General features: G+C 44.4%; 1 protein-coding gene across 1 annotated transcript in view; it reads right to left on the bottom strand.

The window, feature by feature from the left end:
* The window catches only part of STAB1 (stabilin 1), a 382,691-nt gene extending 359,761 nt beyond the window's left edge, over positions 1-22,930 (bottom strand). The window contains exon 1 of the mRNA XM_040408846.1: positions 22,733-22,930. Coding sequence (XP_040264780.1) covers positions 22,733-22,801 — 69 coding nt within the window. The 5' untranslated portion in view covers positions 22,802-22,930. The remainder of the gene's footprint in view (positions 1-22,732) is intronic.
* Positions 22,931-24,635: the final 1,705 nt, after the last annotated feature.

Raw genomic sequence — 24,635 nt, 5'->3', positions numbered from 1 at the left:
CCACCAATATTGTTCCTAGTATTGAAAAGGTCCACAGTGAACAGGTTCTAGTATCTAAGAGGTCCTCAATGAGCCACCACAGGTCATGTATTGAGGATTTCCTAAATAATTTAATAGTGATTTCATTTTAGTAACTACATCAGTACTTTTAGTCTGAGATCCTTAAAACACGACCTTTTGGGATTCGTTGAAGGCTGGAATTGAGAAACGATGTGTGAAAGGAGGATTGTGTTTTCCAGCTATTTCAGTTTACAAACCTGTCACATCCCCTTCCTTCTGGGATATCCTGCCTAATGTCACTGATGATTCAAAGGAAGATGACATACTCAGCAGAATTCTTGCATACGGATACCAGATGTCACAGGGGATGGTCTGAGGACGGCTGCACTTGCTAGCGTACATTCATTTATGCAGGCATTGTTCAGGATTGGATTAAAGAGAAGACGTGGTACCTGTCCTTTAGACCACATGATTGGATGTGGAACCATTCATTTCAATAGGGCCGCAAATAACATGGACAGTACATTGTGTGCTTTCCACACCCGCATGTCTGTGCCATCGTCCCATAATAAAATATAGAACATGTCCTATTCTTGTTCGTTTTGCAGACAAGGATAGGGCATTTCTATTGAAGAGAATCCAAAAAACGCAAAACACATATGGTTGTGTGCATGAGGCCTTCGGCTTTCTTTTTATGATCTACACCTGATTTTGGCTTCAAAAACACCAAACCAATCTCTCACGAGGTGAGAAGATCTGAGAAACTGGCGGCACGTGAGGGTATCTGACAGTCTCTCTGTTTTCTCCTTGCAGTGTTGTTGTTTGTTAATGACTACACCTCTTGTCAGGTGCAGCTTGTGGTCATTACTGAGGATCTATTTAGTTCCGACTCACTGCTTACCAGGTTGATATTTCCTGCTGGAGTTGGTTGAGCTGGTGTGTTGTCCTTTGGATCTCCTGCTCCTCCATTCTTCTTTAAGCAAAGTGCATTTTGTTTTGCATTTTGTTGTTCGCTGGTGTTTTATTGTTTTCTAGGCCTCAGGAAAACGCTGGTTCCTTCATCTGGGAAGGAACCAGTAGTCCCATTCCCTGCCACCACTCCTAGGGATTTCCAGGGTCCCCAGGGCTAAGGATCCGGTGTATGAGTATTTCCACCTTCAGGGTCTACTCATATTGGAAGGAGTCAGGGAGAGGTCTAGGGATTTCTAGGAGGTCACTATCCCTCTCCCTTAGCTTTGAGGCCTAGACTTCGGTCTATTTCCTTCTGTGTATTATTTGTTGTTTTCCCCTCATGGTCAAACCATATCGCTATACTAAACATGAGTTTCCGTTTATAAGGTCTGTAGCGAAAGTAGTTCAGATGAGATAGCTGAAGCTAGTATGCTGCACTGAGAGATAGGAAAGCATTGTAGAGGAACACAGGCAGATTTACTATGGCATTTCTTATGCCAGTCTTAGTAAAAAAAAAAAGGCAGCTGGAGTGGCTGTAGACTCTACAGGGAAAGTTTCCGGTGGGCCAATGCCAGAGGGGCCATGTGAGCTCTCCTCATGGCCGCCAGCCAGGTACATAACAATCTGATGCTCTCAGCATCAAGTAATGCTAGGAGCATCAGGTACTTATGCACCCAGTAGGCGGCCGCAGGTGTTCTCTTGAATTCAACTGTATCTGTGCCCTCGGGACACTGATACAGTTGAATACCGCAGTGAGGGCGGCAGTAGTTCATGCTGCACTGTGGTGTTTGGTTCTGCTGGGTTGGTATTTTATGCTGCAATGTGGTATTTGGTTCTGCTGGGTTGGTATTTCATGCTGCACTGTGGTATTTGGTTCTGCTGGGTTGGTATTTTGTGCTGCACTGGGGTATCTGGTTCTGCTGTGGCAGTATTTTGTGCTGCACTGGGGTATTTGGTTCTGCTGTGGCAGTATTTTGTGCTGCACTGGGGTATTTGGTTCTGCTGGGGCAGTATTTTGTGCTGCACTGGGGTATTTGGTTCTGCTGGGGCAGTATTTTGCGCTGCACTGGGGTATTTGGTTTTGCTGGGGCAGTCATTTGTGCTGCACTGGGGTATTTGGTTTTGCTGGGGCAGTCATTTGTGCTGCACTGGGGTATTTGGTTCTGCTAGGGCGGTATTTTGTGCTGCAATTGGGGTTTTTGGTTCTGCTGGGGTAGTATTTCATGCTGCACTGTGGGGTATTTGGTTCTGCTGGGGTAGTATTTCATGCTGCACTGGGGTATTTGGTTCTGCTGTGGCACTATTTTGTGATGTGCTAAGGTATTGCTGGCTCACCTACTTCTGTTGTCCTGCTTGCTATTAATTTGGACCCACCTGCAACATTGGGCCACTTTAAGGTGTTTTACCAGGGCCCCTTTAAGTTCCCAGTCCGCCCCTGAGCTGGAGTAAGATGTGCTAAATTTATTAAGAGGCCTGCAGAAACTGAAATCTACGTCAGCTATGAACGGATGTAGATTTCACTTACAATTACATTGTTTTCTGGGGTAAATGATAGTAAATCTGTTGAGCTGCGGAAGACCTCAACCTCTTCCACTAAGCCTTCCATCTTTTCTAATCGAGAAGTGGAAAAAATTTAAAATTATTGCACAAATCTGTTGTGAGCCATAATTTGTGACTATTTTACACTACAAAAAGGAAGCAAACGCATTGATAAATCTGGCCCATAATCGCTATAGCTGCACTATAGGTATGGAGGCGTTGACAGACTAGAACTGTGGGGGTTTTCTACGTAATACAAATCCAGGCCCCTGTGCAATCTTGGCCACATGCAGGGAATGATAATTTTGCAGCATTCTGCTAGAGGTTTTTAAAACTGCCAGGAACCTATGTAATACATAGCAGCCAACTAGGAAGATGAGCTTAGCATTCTAATATGATTCACACAAGCAAGTATATCATGACCAAATTCTGCAGCATCGACGTTGCATGTTTGCATGTTATAAGTTTATGTTCCATGCACATTCAATTAAAATGGCACCCTCTGGTGTCTAATCTACAGGGTGGGCCATGTATATGGATACACCTTAATAAAATGGGAATGGTTGGTGATATTAACTTCCTGTTTGTGGCACATTAGTATATGTGAGGGGGGAACTTTCAAGATGGGTGGTGACCATGGTGGCCATTTTGAATCCAACTTTTGTTTTTTCAATAGGAAGAGGGTCATGTGACCCATCAAACTTATTGGGAATTTCACACGAAAAACAATGGTGTGCTTGGTTTTAACGTAACTTTATTCTTTCATGAGTTATTTACAAGTTTCTCTTTGTTTACAGCCATTGACATGTCGCCGAGGTTAACACGTGAGGAGCGGATAGAAATTGTGTTGATGTCTGGTGAACGCAGTAACCGGGTCATTGCAGCAGATTTCAATGCAAGACACCCTACGAGACCACCCATCTCCCATGCTACAGTTAGCAAACTGCTTGCTAAGTTTCGTGAAACTGGTTCAGTGTTGGATTTGCCAAAATGTGGACGCATGAAATCTGTCTCTAATGAAGAAACATCAGTGGCTGTCCTAGCTTCATTCAGCAAGAGCCCACAGCGTAGCACTCGCTGCATGTCACTGGAGAGTGGCATTAGTCGAACATCCCTTCGGCAGACTACTCACAAATGGCACCCTTACAAACTCCAGCTACTGCAGCATCTCAACGAGGATGACCCAGATCGGCGCACTGAATTTGCAGAATGGGCAAAACAAAAATTGGAACAGGACCCTCAGTTTACGCAGAAGATTTTATTCAGTGATGAGGCAAACTTTTATGTGAATGGTGAAGTTAACAAACAAAACCACCACTATTGGTCTGACACTAACCCACATTGGATAGATCCCTCCAAGACTGTTGGAACAAACAAATTGATGGTATGGTGTGGTATATGGGGTACAAAGATAGTGGGGCCATTCTTCATCAATGGAAACCTCAAGACCACTGGATATGTGAAATTGCTACATGATGATGTGTTTCCCTCTTTATGCACTGAAGCTGGCACGTTCCCTGAGTTTTTCCAGCAAGATGGTGCACCACCACATTATGGGTGTCAGGTCCGAGCATTCCTAGATGAACAGTTTCCTGGAAAGTGGATTGGTCGTCGTGGGCCAGTTGAATGGCCGCCAAGGTCTTCCGATCTGACCCCCTTAGACTTTTATCTTTGGGGTCATCTGAAGGCAATCGTCTATGCTGTGAAGATACGAGATGTGCAGCACCTGAAACTACGGATACTGGAAGCCTGTGCTAGCATTTCTCCTGTGGTGTTGCTATCAGTGTGTGAAGAGTGGGAGAAGAGGGTTGCATTGACAATCCAACACAATGGGCAGCACATTGAACACATTTTATGAGTGGTCAGAAACTTGTAAAATAACTCATGAAAGAATAAAGTTACTTTAAAACCAAGCACACCATTGTTTTTCTTGTGAAATTCCCAATAAGTTTGTGTCACATGACTCTCTTCCTATTGAAAAAAGTTGGATTCAAAATGGCCAACTTCAAAATGGCCGCCATGGTCACCACCCATCTTGAAAAGTTTCCCCCCTCACATATACTAATGTGCCACAAACAGGAAGTTAATATCACCAACCATTCTCATTTTATTAAGGTGTATCCAAATAAATGGCCCACCCTGTATAGGTAATGTGCACGTCCACTTACAGATGAGGTCGCACATCCTCAGTTCCATGCTTCAACTGCCACCGGCCATATCTACTGTTAGAAGTTGACAGGGTATAGTCACAGTCAGGTTTCTGCATGCAGTTTTGGAAGCTGAAACCAGGAGTGAATTCAAAACAGATTTCGTATTTGTCCTTTATACTTTATCTCTTTTCATGATACACTTCTGATTTTGCCTTCCAAAACTGCATGCAGAAACCAGACTGTGGGGTCCTACCCTTGCATGTACAGATCTGCAGCAGAAAGGATATGCCCCCTGAACTGTGAGAGGGAGAGAGTTGTGGAAGAAAGGACACACCCCTGAGAAATGACACATCCCTTCCCCTGAATCAATGTGAGGTACAGGGCTGGTTTTAGCTTTGTTATAAAGAGATTGTCATGTACTACACTACTCACAAAAAGTTAGGGATATTTGACTTGTGGGTGACGTTTCAGGATGAACCTAAAATGCACTCTAACCTTCACAGGTAAACTTACTGTGACTTTTGAATGCACAGGTCTAACTGTTCAATGTCAGTACTTTTTGCACAACTTGCTGTTCTCTAACAAAGAGCTTAATGGCAAAATTCACAACAGGTGTTTGATCCATGAATCGCCCAATAAATTCATCATGATGTTCACATTTTGACATCATGAGACCAAGATGACACCTAACAATTGATGAACAGTACCTCACCATTGCGAGGCTTCAAGCAGGATGTTCTCAGATGGAAGTGGCCCCTGAGCTTAGAGTGTCACAGAGTGTCATCAGCAGGTTGCAACAGAGATACAGGAGGATTGGAAGAGTCCCAGAAAGGCATAGAAATGGACGTCCATTGGCCACATCCCACACTGATGACCTCTTCATAGTTAACAATGCCCTGCTGAACCGGATGATGAATACCACCCAACTCCAGGTACATTTAAGGGAGGTGAGTGGCACCCAAGTGTCATGTCAGACCATTCAAAACCGTTTACATCAGAGTGCTCTGCTTGCTAGACTAGCTGCAAGGATACCTGACCACACCACCAGGCACAGGCGTCATTGTCTTGCATGGGCCAGGAAGCATCTACGCTGGATAAGGGACCAGTGGGCCTCAGTGCTGTTCACTGATTAAAGTAGATTCACGCTGAAGAATAAAGTTGCCCAACCAGCGAGAGATAAATGATATGCATGTGTGACAGGAATTTATACCTGTGTTGGGGTATTGTGTTACTTCGTTCACATGGTTGTAACCATACTACTGTGGTTTCCCATGGTGACTATTCATGTTCGGTAATTTTGTTGTTTGTGTCACGTTTGTGGTGTGCACACTTGGTGGGCATTTTGTGTTTTGTCCGTACTTTTTATCTGAGTATCTATTAAACGTTAAGTTTTATAATACGCTACCTCTTCTTCTTGCATAGATTCACTCTGAGCAGAAATGATGGCCGCCAACGATGTTGGACATGTCAAGGAGAGCTCTATGCCTATCAGCCACTGTTGTCACCAGACGAGCCTTTGTTGGTGGTTGTGTTATAGTGTGGGCAGGTGTGTCTAGTCAATACAGAACTGCCCTACACTTTGTGAATGATAGAGTGACAAGCCCATACTACTTAAATAACATCACTAATCTAGTCATTGTGCCTCTGCATGAACAACACAGGCCTAATTTCATCTTCATGGATGACAATGCGCCAGCTCATCGAGGTTGCATCATTAGGGAACGGCTGTTTGAGACTGGGGGACCTCAAATGGAGTGGCCTGCACTTTCTCCAGACCTGAATCCCAGTGAAAACCTATGGGAGCAGCTGATTCGCCGTGTAGAGGCTCGTAACTCTGTACCCCAGAACCTCAATGACCTGAGGGCCGCTCTTCAAGAAGAGTGTGAGATGCCATGCCTCAGCAGACAATAACTCGACTTATGAATAGCATGAGATGTCGTTGTCAAGCTGTAATTGTTTGAGATGAGGAAATCCAGAACTTCTGTTTAAGATGGGTTATGCACCGAACTTTCAGATGACTGCTACAGCTATCACTTCGAGTTTTAGTGATGCGGACACCACTAGAATACTCTCACAAGAAATATCTTCAACAGATTTCCTGAGTGTCCCAACCAGTGAGTATAAGAAAAGAAATTGGGAGAGAGAACTCAGAAGATTAATCTCTTCTAAACTTCATGTCACCACGTTAGCTGAGTATTGCAAGTTAAGCAAGATTCCCAGAGTAGTGAGGGTGCACTTACGTCCCACCTTCTTTCCTGAAGACACTGAATATTGTAAGGACTTTGAAAAGATAATAAATAAATGTTCTATGGACTTAATGTTGTTAACCATCAATCGTTTACAAAAAGCGATCAGTGAATTAAAGGAACAAACTACCGCTATTGAACAGCAACTCCAAGATTCACTGACATCTGATGATTTTAAACAACTAAAAGAGACAATTGATGCACATATCCTTACCTATAAAAAAGACACTGAGGTGATCTAAAAAGATCTAAATTCCTGCGTGACAACGAGGATTATTTCCTAAAAAAAAGTCTATCGATGGCAGGATACTTCAGCACGTGGACGCGCTGGTTTTAAGTAATCCATAAAACCTGGGCAATATACCTCCAGTTCTGGAAGCGAGTCGACCGATTCACAGGTTTCTCGCGTTCCTTTTTCTTGGAGAGGCTGCAGGCGCCTGCGCAGGGGAGACGCAGGGCGGGCCACAAGCACCGGCGGCACGAACGAGCTGGGACTGAACCAAACCGTGTTAACCCGCTCACAGGTGTAAATACCTCTTTGGTAAGAATCTCGATATGGGACAGATGGGGGCACTACAGAAGGGCCTGACTTTTTGCCCCACCACTTACAGTTGTGTTCAAAATTATTCAACCCCCAATGCTGTAAAGGGTTTTAGGGAATTTAGTGTACATTTGTAATTGTGTTCAGAATGAAATCTTACAAGGACTTTTTAAAGAACCAAATGCAACGAAAATGACATCAATTGTTTTTGTAATACAGTATTAGGCCTCATGCACACGACCGTTGTGTGCATCCGTGGCCGTTATGCCGTTTTCCGTTTTTTTTCGCGGACCCATTGACTTTCAATGGGTCCGTGGAAAATGCACCGTTTTGCAGCCGAGACCGTGATCCGTGTATCCTGTCCGTCAAAAAAATAGGACCTGTCCTATTTTTTTGACTGACAACGGTTCACGGACCCATTCAAGTCAATGGGTCCGTGAAAGAACACGGATGCACACAAGATTGGCATCCGTGTCCGTAATCTGTGGCCGTAGGTTACTTTAATACAGACGGATCCGAAGATCCGTCTGCATAAAAGCCTTTTCAGAGCTGAGTTTTCACTTCGTGAAAACTCAGATCCGACAGTATATTCTAACACAGAGGCGTTCCCATGGTGATGGGGACGCTTCAGGTTAGAATATACTAAAAGAACTGTGTACATGACTCCTCCCTGCTGCCTGGCAGGTGCTGCCAGGCAGCAGGGGGCAGCCTCCCCCCTGTAGTTAACACATTGGTGGCCAGTGCGGCCGCCCTCCCCCTCCCTCCCCTGTAGTTAACTCATTGGTGGCCAGTGCGGCTGGCCCCCTCCCTCCCCTGTAGTTAACTCGTTGGTGGCCAGTGCGGCCGGCCCCCCTCCCTCCCCTGTAGTTAACTCATTGGTGGCCAGTGGGCCCCCCTCCCTCCCTTGTAGTTAACTCGTTGGTGGCCAGTGGGCCCCCCCTCCCTCCCCTGTAGTTAACTCGTTGGTGGCCAGTGGGCCCTCTCCCCTCCCTCCCCCTCCTAATTAAAATCTCCCCCCCCTATCATTGGTGGCAGCGGAGAGTACCGATCGGAGTCCCAGTTTAATCGCTGGGGCTCCGATCGGTAACCATGGCAACCAGGACGCTACTGCAGACCCGGTTGCCATGGTTACTTAGCAATTTGTAGCAGCATTATACTTACCTGCGAGGCTGCGATGTCTGCGTCCGGCCGGGAGCTCCTCCTACTGGTAAGTGACAGGTCATTAAGCAATGCGCCGCACAGACCTGTCACTTACCAGTAGGAGGAGCTCCCGGCCGGACGCAGACATCGCAGCCTCGCAGGTAAGTATAATGCTGCTACAAATTGCTAAGTAACCATGGCAACCGGGACAGCAGTAGCGTCCTGGTTGCCATGGTTACCGATCGGAGCCCCAGCGATTAAACTGGGACTCCGATCGGTACTCTTCGCTGCCACCAATGATAGGGGGGGAGATTTTAATTAGGAGGGGGAGGGAGGGGAGAGGGCCCACTGGCCACCAACGAGTTAACTACAGGGGAGGGAGGGGGGCCGGCTGCACTGGCCACCAACGAGTTAACTACAGGGGAGGGAGGGGGGCCCACTGGTCACCAATGAGTTAACTACAGGGGAGGGGGGGGCCGGCCGCACTGGCCACCAATGTGTTAACCACAGGGGGGGGGGGGAGGCTGCCCCCTGCCAGGCAGCAGGGGGCAGTCATGTACACAGTTCTTTTAGTATATTCTAACCTGAAGCGTCCCCATCACCATGGGAACGCCTCTGTGTTAGAATATACTGTCGGATTTGAGTTTCACGATGTAACTCAAATCCGACGGTATATTCTAACATAGAGGCGTTCCCATGGTGATGGGGACGCTTCAAGTTAAAATATACCATCGGATAGGAGAAAACTCCGATCCCATCGTATATTAACTCCTGACTTTACATTGAAAGTCAATGGGGGACGGATCCGTTTGAAATTGCACCATATTGTGTCAACGTCAAACGGATCCGTCCCCATTGACTTGCATTGTAATTCAAGACGGATCCGTTTGGCTCCGCACGGCCAGGCGGACACCAAAACGACTTTTTTTCATGTCCGTGGATCCTCCAAAAATCAAGGAAGACCCACGGACGAAAAAACTGTCACGGATCACGGAAAAACGGAACCCGTTTTTTGCGGACCGCAAAAAAATACGGTCGTGTGCATGAGGCCTTAAATGTTTTTTTTGTGATTTCTTCATTGACACAATTATTCAACCCCTTAAAGACTACCACTCCTAAGAACAGAGGTTCATTCAAGTGTTTTCAATCAGGTATTGAAAACACCTGTGGATGTCAAGGAGCAGCAATCAAGCATAATAAGCACCAATTAGGCAGATTTAAAAGGACTGTGATACTCAGCTCCTTCTAGACATTTACTGGTGTGTTTACAAACATGGTGAAGTCAAGAGAATGGTCCAGGAAGACAAGAGAAGAGGTGATTTCTCTTCACAGGAAGGGCAAAGATGTTAAACATATTAAGAGACACCATAGGATGCATCATTCGCAAATTCAAGGCAAAGGGCACTGTTGAAACGCTACCTGGTCGTGGCAGAAAGAAGATACTGACTTTGACTGCTGTGCGCTACCTGAAGCGCACAGTGGAGAAAAGTCCCTGTGTGACTGCTGAGGAACTGAAAAAAGATTTGTCAGATGTGGGTACTGAAGTTTCAGCTCAGACAATAAGGCGCACACTGCGTAATGAAGGCCTCCATGCCAGAACTCCCAGGCGCCCCCCCTTGCTGTCTCCAAAGAATAAGAAGAGTCGACTGCAGTATGCCAAAAGTCATGTGGACAAACCACAAAAGTTTTGGGATAGTGTTCTGTGGACTGATGAAACAAAATTAGAACTGTTTGGGCCCATGGATCAACGCTAATGTTTGGAGGAGGAAGAACAAGGCCTATGAAGAAAAGAACACCTTGCCCACTGTGAAGCATGGCGGGGGGTAAATCATGCTTTGGGGCTGTTTTGCTTCTACAAGTACAGGGAAGCTTCAGCGTGTGCAAGGTACCATGAATTCTCTTCAGTACCAGGAGATATTGGATGAAAATGTGATGCAGTCCGTCACAAACCTGAGGCTTGGGAGACGTTGGACCTTTCAACAGGACAATGATCCCAAGCATACCTCCAAGTCCACTAGAGCATGGTTGCAGATTAAAGGCTGGAACATTTTGAAGTGGCCATCGCAGTCACCAGACTTAAATCCGATTGAGAACCTCTGGTGGGACTTAAAAAAAGCAGTTGCAGCACGCAAGCCTAAGAATGTGACTGAACTAGAGGCTTTTGCCCATGAAGAATGGGCGAAGATACCCGTAGATCGCTGCAAGACACTTGTGTCAAGCTATGCTTCACGTTTAAAAGCTGTTATAACTGGAAAAGGATGTTGTACTAAGTACTAAGATTGAGTACTGTCAATCTTACTGAGATTCAGTATGGTCTCCGGCATCAATTGTCCTTGAGAGAATACGGACACCATTGATAAAAATGACAAATTCCTTTTTGTTAGACATGTCACATTTTTTGCAAATTATTGCTGATTTACGGGCGGTTCCCTCAGAGTTTGCTAGTTACTATCGATGTGGTAAGTCTCTATACCTCCATTGAGCATGAAAAAGGTATACAAGCTGTAGCTAACATCTTACTGACTAGTGAATACACTGATTTACAACGAGAGTTTTTTCTGCAGCTACTACATCTAGTCCTGCACGAGAACTATTTTATGTTCAAAGACAATTATTATGTACAGCAGCGGGGTACCGCGATGGGTTCTGATGTGGCCCCGCCTTACGCAAATGCTTTTATGTCATCATTAGAGGAGTCACATATATACAATACGGAATATTAGCAAAATAATATTTTAACATTGAAAAGATTTATCAACGCCATTTTTTGCATGTCGGCGGGGCCACAGGACACCCTTCTTTTGTTCTTAGAGCATTTGAATTCTGCCTGCAAGGGTTTAAAATTCACGATGGTATATGATCATCACAACATGGTGAGTTTCTTGGATACTATGGTGATTAAGGATGATAGTGTATATCTTTCCACTGATCTGTATAGGAAAGAGACCGATCTGAACAGTATCCTGCACTATACAAGTGCTCATCCTCCATCTTTAAAAAAAAACATAACGAAAATCACAGTTTCAAAGATGTTACGGACCCAGTTAAATTACCGTATTTTTCGCTTTATAAGACGCACCTGATGATAAGACGCACCTAGATTTTTGAGGAGGAAAATTTGAACCAAAAGGTGTGCTTTTGCTGGGTTTTGAACTAATGGTGGTCTGTGGATGACGCACTGTTATGGGGAGGACCTGTGGATGACGCACTGTTATGGGGGACCTGTGGATGACACTTATGGGGGGACCTGTGGATGAAACTGTTATGGGGGGACCTGTGGATGACACTGTTATGGGGGGACCTGTGGATGACGCACTGTTATGAGGGGGATGTGTGGACGATACACTACTACGGAGGATGTAGCATCATATATAGCATCTTATGTAATGGGGGTCACTATTCACATCATCTTATGCTGGTCACAGTATCATATGTGTCACAGTATATTGTCCCTGTGCGAATAGTGACCCCCATTACACCACAGGGCACACAGTACACTTTATATGTAAAATCTTTTAATGGCTCTGCTTTCTTCTATACCAGTACTCCCTATAAAAGCAGCAGTCCGGCCAGCACGTGACGTCACTCACTCAGTCAGTCACGCTCCTGCCAGCTTCATTAATGAAGTGGGAGGAGCATGACCGAGTGAGTGACGTCACGCGCCGGCTGGACCGCTGCTTTCATAGTGAGTACTGTTATAGAAGAAAGCAGAGTGTAATGAAGCAGTTTTCATATGTAAAGTCTATAATCTTCAAGCAGTATCTCTGCTTTTAACTAGGGCAATTCTCTGTAGTAGTACAACTCACTATGAAAGCGGCAGGCAGGGCGGCAGCGTAACCTCGCGATGCTCACTCATTCACGCTCCTGCTCCTCCTTCATGAATGAAGTGGGAGGAGCGTGAATGAGTGAGCATTGCAAGGTTACGCTGCCGCCCTGCCTGCCGCTTTCATAGTGAGTTGTACTACTACAGAGGATTGCCCTAGTTTAAAGCAGAAATACTGCTTGAAGATTATAGACTGTACATGTGAAAATTACCGTGAGCGGGGTCCGATGTATTACAGTACAGTGACTGCATCGGGCCCCGCCGCGAGTGTTGCCAGCCTCCGTCCCCTCCTCCCACCCCTCTGATACATCGCGGCTTGCGATGTATCAGCGTCACCAAAGTAAACATGGCAGTGTTCGCTTTATAAGACGCACTGCCATTTTTCCCCCACTTTTGGGGGGGGGGGGGAAAGTGCGTCTTATAAAGCGAAAAATACGGTAACTTCCAGAATAGAGGAAATGACTTTAAGATTCAATGAAAGATCCGTCTTAGATAAGGTAATATCTGATTTAAATACCCAGTCACATATTATATCTGTAAAGAATAAATCAAGGCAACTGGACTTACTGTAGATTTCTTAAAAACGTTTCACTCGTTCTTTCAACGAGCTTTCTCAATTCTGAGTGACTGTACAAGAATTCTCTGGGAATAAATATGTAACAATTAACATCTGGTAATTATACCCAGCATGGGGTCAGAGGTCATTATACCCAGCATGGGGTCAAAGGTGTTGATTCCATTATCCTAATTGGAGTCAGTAGGTGATAATGACCTCCCAGAAAAAGGTGTCTAGACAGCATTGTATGTGGCAGACAATAGATGTCTAAGCCCCCCGCCTCTATTCAAGCTTGGCTTCTCCATTTTTACGTAGATGGCCTCCTTCACACCTCGTTTGTACCAATCGGCCTCCTTATCCAAAACACGTACTTGACTGTCTTCAAAGGTGTGACCTATTTTTTTTAGATGTAAGTACACGGCTGAATCTTGACCAGAGGTTTTGGCTCTTCTATGCTGAGCCACACGCTGATGTAGTTGTTGTTTTGTTTCGCCGATATACAGTTCTGAGTATTCCTCATTGCACTGGACTGCGTACACAATGTTGTCCATCTTGTGTTTAGGCGTTGGGTCTTTTGGGTGAACCAGTTGTTGCCTCAGTGTGTTGCTGGGTTTAAAGCAGACAGGGATGTGATGTTTATTAAAAATCCTTTTGAGTTTCTCAGACACCCCAGCTACATATGGGATAACCATATTCTTGCGTCTGTCATGCTTCTCGCCCTCACTGGTAGTGCTCTTTCTTCTCCTTCCTTCTGTTTTGACAAAGGCCCAATCTGGATACCCACAAGTTTAAAGTGCCCCTCTGAGGTGTTTGAATTCCTTCGCCTTGGCCTCTGTGCTGGTGGGGATTTTCTCTGCCCTGTGGTGTAGAGTCTGGATGACTCCCAGTTTGTGGTCTAGAGGATGGTGGGAATCAAATAGCAGGTACTGGTCTGTGTGTGTTGGTTTTCGATAGACCTCTATTCCCAGCTTTCTTCCCTCTTCTACTGCTATAAGACAGTCCAGAAACGCCAGTTTGTTGTTCTGCATATCTTCCCGCATGAAATTGATGTTATGATCCACTGAGTTTATGTGGTCGGTGAAAGCCTGTAACTCTTGTTTATGAATTTTAACCCAAGTGTCATCCACATATCTGAACCAATGACTCGGTGTAATTCCCTTGAAAGTGGCCAGGGCTTTCCTTTCTACTTCCTCCATATACAGGTTCGCTACAATAGGTGAGACTGGCGATCCCATAGCACAGCCATGTTTTTGCTTGTAGAACTTGTCCTTATACTTGAAGTAGGTGGTACTCAGACAAAGGTCCAGTAAGGCACACACTTGGTCTGGGCTAAGTTCTGTTCTGCAGCCTAGGGGTTGTCTAGTAGCAACTGTTTCCTGACTGTTTCAATTGCCTCTATAGTGGGTATGCAGGTGAAGAGGGATGTAAAATCATAGGAGACCATTGTTTCTTCTGTGCCCAATACCAAGTTCTGGATTTTGGTGGTGAAATCCTGAGAGTTCTGTATGTGATGTTGTGTGTTTCCAACCAAGGGCACTAGGATTCTGGCTAAGTATTTTGTCACATTGTAGGTCACAGAGTTGATCCAGTCACATATCCCACCTCGTGAGAAACAACAAAGAATGGTTTTTGTCCATGAATTTCATCAGTATAATACTGTCTTTGACAATGTGGTGCGGAAACACTGGCACCTTCTTGCTAAAGCTTACCCTGAGGTTGAGGAGTTTAAAAACCCTCCATTAATATGTAATAGAAAAAACCCTAATTATAGGGATAATTTGGAACACTCAGATTTGGGCAGTAGGAGGGATGTATTGAGGAAAAGGACACTAGCTACACAAAAAAAGGCACCTTTCCATGCCTCCATTGTTTCCAATGTTCACACATCATCAAGGGCCCAATTTTTTACCATCCTCGAATAGGTAAGCCTTTAAAAATATATGTTTTTGTCACCTGTGATTCCACCAACGTCATCTATTTGATTAAATGCCCTTGTGGCTTATTATACATTGGTGAAACCATGCAGAAGATAAGGGATCGGGTGTGTAAACATAAATCAACGATTAGGACTAAAAAAAATTACCCCTTCCTTATCATTTTGATAAATGCAAACATTCTATAGCACAGCTGAAGTTCCAAGTTTTGGAACAGGTCAAAAGACCGAAAAGAGGTGGAGATATAAAAAAAACTTTTGTTACGCAGGGAAGCATTTTGGATCCATACCCTCGATACCTTACATCCAAGGGGTTTAAATAAGGATAGGGAAATTATGCATCTGTAGACGTGAATGGTTTTTGATTTTGTTGTTTTCTTTCTTTTTATATAGACTTCTTCATCACGCTGAGCGCCGCAAGTAGTGATTATATTTGAAACGTTATTATTGTTTGTATAAAGTATTAATATTGTTTGTTTATTGTATGCAGCGATTTGTTATTTGGGATCACTACCTGTTTTGTAATTACCGCCCATTGGAGGCATCTGACGTCACTGACATGTGACTCAGATACTTACCTTTATATGTAACCGCAGTAGTTTACCTGTTGATGAAGGCTGTATAGCCAAAACGCGTCTGGAATAACCTTTACTATGATTAGAAAATAAAATAGAGACTTGGATATACGCAACACGGCTGCTGGGATCTTCTTTGAAATAAGATAGGTTATAGAAAGCATGCTACTTGCCTGATATATGTTATGTCGCCTGCGGATTTAATACATCTTAGGTCGAATCGTCCCCGACGCTATTGGAGGAATGTGTTGTCAGCTATAAATGGTGTTTTTAAGATACATCTAAATTTGTCTGTATTGCCATGTATCCTGGGAAATGTAGCTATGAACCCTGTAACAGCGGGGCATCGCCTTTCTATCCTTCGTCTCCTTTATCAGGCCCGCAAGCTTATTGCTTTTTATTGGATTGGTTCAGATAATTTAAAGGGAGGGTACATCGGCCCATGTCCCCACTGAATGTTCTGCAAATGTTATACTTGGATTGGGCTGTCTATATAAAGGGATAGTTAGACTACAACTGTTGTATTAGTTCAGTGTGGGGGATTGTGGCGAAAATAACCTCGCCACTGGGTTTTGGAGGGGCCTGGTTGCCAGCCTCTTGCCCCAGGATTATGGGCCCTCTCATCAGCCTATGCAAAACTTAAACCCCATGGCGATTTGACTGTGTTTGTGGCATCTGAGCGCTCAGATCCAAGCCATATGGGGACATGTGGGGTTTTGAGGTGTGTGACAGAACCATCTGTCTGTGTAATTGTATTGTATGTTATGTGAGGGTACCCAGATAGCTCATTTTATTGTATTCATGTTGTCTGAGTGCCATTCACCTAATAATATGCACTCAGACTTGAGCTATCTGGAAATATGTTAAATGTCTGTTTGCTGTGGGGGTGTGACATTGTGCGTTTGGGTGGTGATTCCTGTCCTGTTGTTCCCACATGTGTATTGGTGATTTCCCTTTGTCCTGAGAGATAATAGAATTGCTCCTCGGGTGTCTCCAGGGCAGAGAGGAGGAAACCATGATGCATTGTGGGGATGTGTTCTGTCTGTGTATCCTGAGTGCTACGTATCTGTCCTGTGTCACAGTCTTCCTTCTGGTCCCCTAGGGGCGTGTACACCAGATGGGGACCTGCATAAATACGGGCGGGTAGCCCTCAATAAAGTGTTCCTGTTTTACACTCAACATAGAGCCTCGTCTCATGTGTGTGGGGATTGCTATACTTGTATACTCCCCTGGCTATTACTCCTAGCTCTTGTAAGAGCTGTTCCTGTTCCTGGTTCCTGTGGTGGTATCGGTGTCGAGTGGAGTGCTTGGAGTCCTCGGGAGGCACTGGGAGCATTTATCACCGGAGGTACCCGGTCGGGGTGCTAGGAGATCCGTTACAGGGATCTACATAGTGGAATCTGGGGCCAATGAACGTTTAGATATGTTCTTTTGACAGTGGACTATTTCACATTGTGAGAAATATATTTAGTGCATTTTGGACTTTGGTGCACATCTGAGATGGCTGGGAGGGGGGATAAGGGAGGGGAAGGGTTATATTCTGTTGGGTGGTTTTCTTGTATGCATAACTATTTAAACTCAATAAAAATAATTTGATAAAAAATAAAAAAGTCTGTAAAGCGCTGAGGAATATGTCAGCGCTATATGAGTGAGATAAATAATTAAACACATACAGATTAAATATAATTCAAACTTTTTTTTTATAAAACCACATAGATACAGCATTGTGTTGATGTTATATGAGTAGAAATTATGTTCTCAGTTCTGAGCAGCTAACAAGCTGCAGGAGAGATTCCATTAGAAAGCTGCCATCTGTTTTATAACTGCCGACTGTAAACTCGTTTGCATTCTGGACCATGAACATAGATGAGTTTTTACACAGACCACACATGGATGGAGTCCCCGTGCAGACCACTTTCCCTGCAGACCCATTCATTTGAGTGAATCCCTCTTGCCAAAAAAACGGACAAGAATAAAACATGCTGTGATTTTCTCTCCCTGGACTGATGCGGAAAATTTATGGGGTCAGTCTTCAGTCCGGGAGCACAGATACCACTCAGACAGGGAAAGCGCCAATGTGATATTAGCCTTAGGCCTCTTTCACACAATCAGGTTTTCCATTCGGATGACATCTTTGCATTCAGGAAAAATCGCAGCATGTTCGGTATTGTATTATATTGTGGCTCCCGAGTTGAGACAGGGACTGTGGGTAGGGACTGCCAGGATCATATCAGATCAATTTGAAGGGCTTAAAGGTTTTCTTTGATTTTATGTTTAATGATTTGAGGACAGTATACTACTATAGACAGTTGGAGAGAAGTGGCAAATGAGGTTTAACCCTTTCATCCCTGGAGACTTTTTCGTTTTTGCATTTTCATTTTTCACTCCCTGCCTTTCCGGGCCATAACTTTTTTATTTTTCAATTAACATAGCCATATGAGGGCTTGTTTTTTTGCAGGACAAGTTGCACTTTCTAATTCCACCAACATTACTTTTTTTTTGGATCCAGTGCTCCACACTGACTGCTGTACAGTATGTGTGTGTGTGTGTGTGTGTGTGTGTGTGTCTGTGTGTCTGTGTATGTGTGTATATATATATATATATATATATATACACATACAGTACAGACCAAAAGTTTGGACACACCTTCTCATTCAAAGAGTTTTCTTTATTTTCATGACTATGAAGGCATCAAAACTATGAATTAACACATGTGGAATTATATACATAACAAACAAGTGTGAAACAACTAAAAATATGTCATATTCTAGGTTCTTCAAAGTAGCCACCTTTTGCTTTGATTACTGCCTTGCACACTCTTGGCATTTTCTTGATGAGCTTCAAGAGGTAGTCCCCTGAAATGGTCTTCCAACAGTCTTGAAGGAGTTCCCAGAGATGCTTAGCACTTGTTGGCCCTTTTGCCTTCACTCTGCGGTCCAGCTCACCCCAAACCATCTCGATTGGGTTCAGGTCCGGTGACTGTGGAGGCCAGGTCATCTGGCACAGCACCCCATCACTCTCCTTCATGGTCAAATAGCCCTTACTTTCAAAGTTTTCCCAATTTTTCGGCTGACTGACTGACCTTCATTTCTTAAAGTAATGATGGCCACTCGTTTTTCTTTACTTAGCTGCTTTTTTCTTGCCATAATACAAATTCTAACAGTCTATTCAGTAGGACTATCAGCTGTGTATCCACCTGACTTCTCAACGCAACTGATGGTCCCAACCCCATTTATAAGGCAAGAAATCCCACTTATTAAACCTGACAGGGCACACCTGTGAAGTGAAAACCATTTCAGGGGACTACCTCTTGAAGCTCATCAAGAGAATGCCAAGAGTGTGCAAAGCAGTAATCAAAGCAAAAGGTGGCTACTTTGAAGAACCTAGAATATGACATATTTTCAGTTGTTTCACACTTGTTTGTTATGTATATAATTCCACATGTGTTAATTCATAGTTTTGATGCCTTCAGTGTGAATCTACAATTTTCATAGTCATGAAAATAAAGAAAACTTTTTGAATGAGAAGGTGTGTCCAAACTTGGGTGTGTCTCTGGGAACTGAAGGGTTAACCTAGACATAGGATAAGAGTAGGGTCGATAGCCTGTTTTGTCTATGTTAGCCACAGCTAACATAGACAGATTGTAAAATATGTACTGGGACCTGCTTATACTGGAGTGAGTAGGGTCGGCAGTGGGACGCTCACTCCACCCGGGCTTCGGCCCTGGGCTTCCATAGCTCACAGCTGAGAGTCACATGGGTCAAGACCTAATTTAAAGCTCAGTGTAGGGTCTCCTGCACATGAACTCAGGTGTCCTGTTGCCGTATTGCAGACCGCATATGCGGATTACCGTTTCGTGTGCATTCCGCATTACGGATTCGGACTCATTGACTTGAATGGCTCCGCAAATCCAGAGATGCAGAACGGAAGCACGGAACAGAACACTACAGAGTGCTTCCGTAGGGTTCCATTCCGTACTTCCTTTTCGCAAAAAGATAGAGCAAGTTCTATCTTTTTGCGGAACAGACGGATGCCGACCCATTCAAGTTGAATGGGTCTGGATCCGTCCCAGCGGCCGCACAGAGGTTTCTCGTGCATTGGGGATCGCAATTTGAGGTTCCCAATGCAATGAACGGAACAAATACGTTTGTGTGCAGGAGGCTTAGAGCTGAACAGTGTGGCCATACCTGGAGAAGCTGACTGCTGAACTACAGAAGGTATTGCATGTGCCACCCAATACTTACCATTTGTACCTGTGGGCCAGGCAGCTGGTCCCATGTATAGTCAGGGACTGTCTTGTTCTATTATGTACTGGCTCAGCCTAGCAGAGTTTTGTTTATTTAAGCCTGTTTGTTAAGGCTATGCTTTTGTTGGAATATCTAAGTGTGAAATAAAAACACTTAAATTGGACTTTATCCTGTCTGTGTCCCTGCTTCCTGCACAGCTACCAAGTGTCTACCAGGGCGAACCCCCACTATATATATATATATATATATATATAGAGGCAGTGAGGGAAGCAGCAGTCAGTGTGGAGCGCATCTCCACAGATCAGTAAACAGAACATGGAGAGTGCTGCCAATGCAAGAAAAAAGCCACTTCAGAGACAATTTTCCATTAGAAATCTACAATTTCAGCAATTAAAGTATATTACAAAAATAGTCAGTATCAATAGGTAACTGTCTCCTGTATTCACTCTTGAACTATGATTGAGCCAGTCTCATAGTGCCCCCTATAACAGTGATCCTATAACATTCCCAGCGACATAGTCATTGGTTTGCAACACCAAACTGCATTTCCCAAACTTAGAAATGTATTACATTTGAAGGGTGATGCATAGACCTTAGGCTAGCTTCACATCTGTGTTAGGCCGTTCCATTGAAGAGCCAGATCAGGCACATAACTAAAACAAAAAAAGCTGGACAGACCCAATTGGCTATAATGGGGTCCATTTGGTTTCCGTTTGGGTATCCACTTTTCTAGTAAAAACGTCTCCAAGGCACATGCGAACTAGCCCTAAGTGTAATGGTTCAGAGACATAATATTCAATTAATGTCCCAGGGGTGCATCAAAGGGGGCATAGATGCCCGTGATGAGAACATATTCCTACCACTTTACAAATCACTAGTCAGACCACACATGGAGGACTGTGTACAGTTCTGGGCTCCTGTAAACAAGGCAGACATAGCAGAGCTGGAGAGGGTCCAGAGGAGGGCAACTAAAGTAATAAATGGAATGGGGCAACTACAGTACCCTGAAAGATTATCAAAATTAGGGTTATTGACTTTAGAAAAAAGACGACTGAGGGGAGATCTAATTACTATGTATAAATATATCAGGGGTCAGTACAGAGATCTCTCCCATCAGCTCTTTATCCCCAGGACTGTGACTGTGATGAGGGGACATCCTCTGCGTCTGGAGGAAAGAAGGTTTGTACACAAACATAGAAGAGGATTCTTTACGGTAAGAGCAGTGAGACTATGGAACCCTCTGCCTGAGGAGGTGGTGATGGGGAGTTCACTAAAAGAGTCCAAGAGGGGCCTGGATGTGTTCCTGGAGTGGAATAATATTACAGGTTACAGTTATTAGATTAGAATTCCGTTTCGCAAATTGAATGGGCCGACCATTATAGAAATACCTATTCTTTTCCGCAAAACGGACGAGAATAGGGCATGTTCTATTTTTTTTGCGGGGCCACAGAGCGGAGCGACGGATAAGGAAAACACTCAGAGTGCTGTTTGCATCTTTTGTGGCCCCATTGAAGTGAATGGGTCCGCATCCGAGCTGCAAAAACTGCGGACCCAAACAACGGTTGTGTTAATGAGCCTTAAGCCAACAATATTCGATCAGTGAGTGATTGTCTGCACCCACATGGATCAGCTGTTTGGAGAGGTGACAGAGTCATACGTGGGTTGCAGCCTCTTCACTCTTACATTGCTCTGTCTACATGTCATACACGTGTGTACAGGATAATGCAGCTTTATCACATACAAGTAGAGGACAAAAACCCAATACACTACAACACTACTACTAAGCAGACTGATGTAAGCAATGAAGATGACCCTTCAAATAGCTGAGAGTAGGATCAATATTCTGATCTAAGGAACCCCTTTAGCCGTAACACTGTGAGGACGCTGCTCCCAAGGCAAAGATGGGCATAGATGAACAAGACGAAAACATAGGGGGAGATTCATCAAACTGGTGTGAAGTAAAACTGACTTAGTTGCCCATAGCAACCAATCAGATTCCACCTTTCATATTTCACAGCTACTTTGGAAAATGAAAGGTGGAATCTGATTGGTTGCTATGGGCAACTAAGCCAGTTCTACATTACACCAGTTTGATAAATGACCTCAGTTGTGTCCTCGGTAGCTCTAATCTGCCTAATAGATGGGGTCCTGAACAGCAGAGTCCTTTTAATTAACTCCAAATTCAGTAACGATGTACTTGATAATACATTTTCAAAACCTGACAACCACTTTAATGTTCCTCGGAGCATGTCTGTATCTCATTCATAGTGGCTGCCTCTTTGACGTGTTCTCCCTAGTGAAGCTACACCATTTAAAAAGGTCTGGCAGCCTGCCGAAATTCACTGGATTCGGCCTAGCCGGATAGTGATATTCACCGCCGAACCCCATCGACTATTATGAAATCGGGCAGGGATCCGGATACTTTCCAGCATAAGTGCTGGTTTTTGGACAGACAAAAAAATGTTGCATGGCATTTCACTGAAAAGCGGCCGGATCCCATTATATATCATATGGGATCCGGTGCTGGTTTTTGGCTGGAAATGCATTTTTTTTTCCCACTGAAAGCCGGCATTTCGTTGGAAAGCAGCCGGATCCCTGTTGGATCCCATTATAGTCATATGGGATTAGGTGCTGGCTTGTGGCAATTCGTTGGAAAGAAGCCAGATCCCATTACAGTCAATGGGTTCCAAAGGATCCAGCCTATTTCGGGCTAGGCCAGATCCAGTGAACTCTGGCAGGCTGCAAGATCCATTAAACGCAAATGTGAACCTATCCTTACCCAATGGGTCATTCCACAAATGAGCAGGATACCTGACATGGCCAGGGAATGGTGGATCCTAGTGGTAAGTATACTGACAAGTTTATTATATTACAGATTTATTTGTTACGTAAATCTTTCAGCACTATAACGCTTTAGTTTATGCATTACATCTTCAAGTTCTGCCACAGATAACACAACCAAATAAACAGCTCTCACAGCATTGAATGAAGCCTTATAGAGTACATACACCGTAAGCAAAGATGAACTTACCGTAAGTTGCGGCAATACTATTCCTATATAGCCCATTGAAAGGATGAAGGCAAATCCAGAGAGGTGCATTTTGCAAGCCGTAAGCAGCGCCTAATCAGCGTCTACAGGTTTAAGCTTCGTAAATGGACTTACTAGACGAGTGCGATGTGGACATAGCTGCTGGAACTGGACTAACTACAGTGATCCTCATCTGGTCAACCAATAAACACAAAACTCAACCTCCTCATTTCCTTTACACTAACGAACAGGGGGAGAGCAGAAACAACTCCAGACTTCCTTTTTCCTATCAGTTTCAAACACATGCAAGGAAACTCCTGAATAAAAGAAAAAAAAAAAAAAAAGGCACCTAACGAAAATGTTAAAAATGATGAGAAAGCAAGAGAACGACCATGTAGTCTTAAAAGAGTGAAGCCAAAGTGGCAGCCTGACAGTGTAGACATGTGCTTCCTTTACTCTAAGCATAACAGGCAGAATAAAAAGTACTCAAAAATACCCTAAAATGTATGGTAATCACTTGTAAATATGCAATCTATTGTACAGATATAAACTATATAAACATTTAATAATGAATAAATTACAGGTTATAGTGAATATTTTCTCATAAAATAAAACATCAATCTGCTCAGTTCCCCCTGCTCTATAACCTGCTGTCGGCAGGTTGCTCTGCAGCCTTAGGCTACTTTCACACTAGCAGCACGGACCTCCGGTAAGCTGTTCAGTCGGGTGAACAGCCTGCCGGATTCGTCCTGCCGCTAGTGACCGTATGCCCCCGGACTGCCGCTCCATTCCTATTGACTATAATGGGGGCGGTGCGGAGTTCCGGCGGAGGCACGGCAGCGCACGGCGAGAGGCTGCCAGAATAAATGTCGGACATGTCGTAGTTATTCCGGCAGCCTCTCGCCGTGCCTCCACCGGAACTCAGCACACCCCCATTATAGTCAATGGGGAAGGAGCGGCAGTCCGGGGGCACACGGTCACTAGCAGCAGGACGGATCCGGCAGGCTGTTCACCCGACGGAACAGCCTGCCGGAGGTCTGTGCCGCTAGTGTGAAAGTAGCCTTAGGCATTTTACTGCCTCTACACTTCTTATCTGAAGACCCAACACCTACAAATAATAAAGGATACTAAGGGCTCATGCACACAAACAGATTTTTTTCGTCTGTGTCTATTCCATATTTTTTATTTTTTTATTTATTTCAATGGAGCCACAAAAAAAAAATGGAAATGACTGTGTGCATTCCATATCCGTACGGCCACAAGTTCGTTCCGCGAAAAAATAATAGAACGTGTCCGATTCTTGTCCTTTTTGCAGACAAAAACAGGCATTGTTACAATGGATCCGCAAAAAAAATCAATGGATGTAACACGGACGTCATCCTTATTTTTTTTATGGACTGCAAAATACATACGGTCGTGTGCATAAACCCTAAGGCCCCTTTCACACGGGCGAGTATTCCGCACGGATGCGATGCGTGAGTTGAACGCATTGCACCCGCACTGAATACCGACCCATTCATTCAAGTGCGGATGCTGTGCGATTTTCACGCACGGTTGCTAGGAGACGATCGGGATGGAGACCCGATCATTATTATTTTCCCTTATAACATGGTTATAAGGGAAAATAATAGCATTCTGAATACAGAATGCATAGTAAAATAGCGCTGGAGGGGTTAAAAAGAATCCACTTGCTCGCGCAGCCCGGCATCTCCTTCTGTCTCCTTTGCTGAACAGGACCTGTGGTGACGTCACTCCGGTCATCATATGATCCATCACATGATCTTTTACCATGGTGATTGATCATGTGATGACCGGAGTGACGTCACCACAGGTCCTGTTCAGCAAAGGAGACAGAAGGAGATGCCGGGCTGCGCGATCAAGTGGACTAAGGTGAGTTAAATTGTTT

The sequence above is a fragment of the Bufo bufo genome, chromosome 9 (assembly GCF_905171765.1).
Source record: "Bufo bufo chromosome 9, aBufBuf1.1, whole genome shotgun sequence".
Taxonomy (NCBI): domain Eukaryota; kingdom Metazoa; phylum Chordata; class Amphibia; order Anura; family Bufonidae; genus Bufo; species Bufo bufo.
The sequence above is the reverse complement of the archived record's forward strand: the minus strand, read 5'-3'. Positions and strand labels throughout refer to the sequence as shown.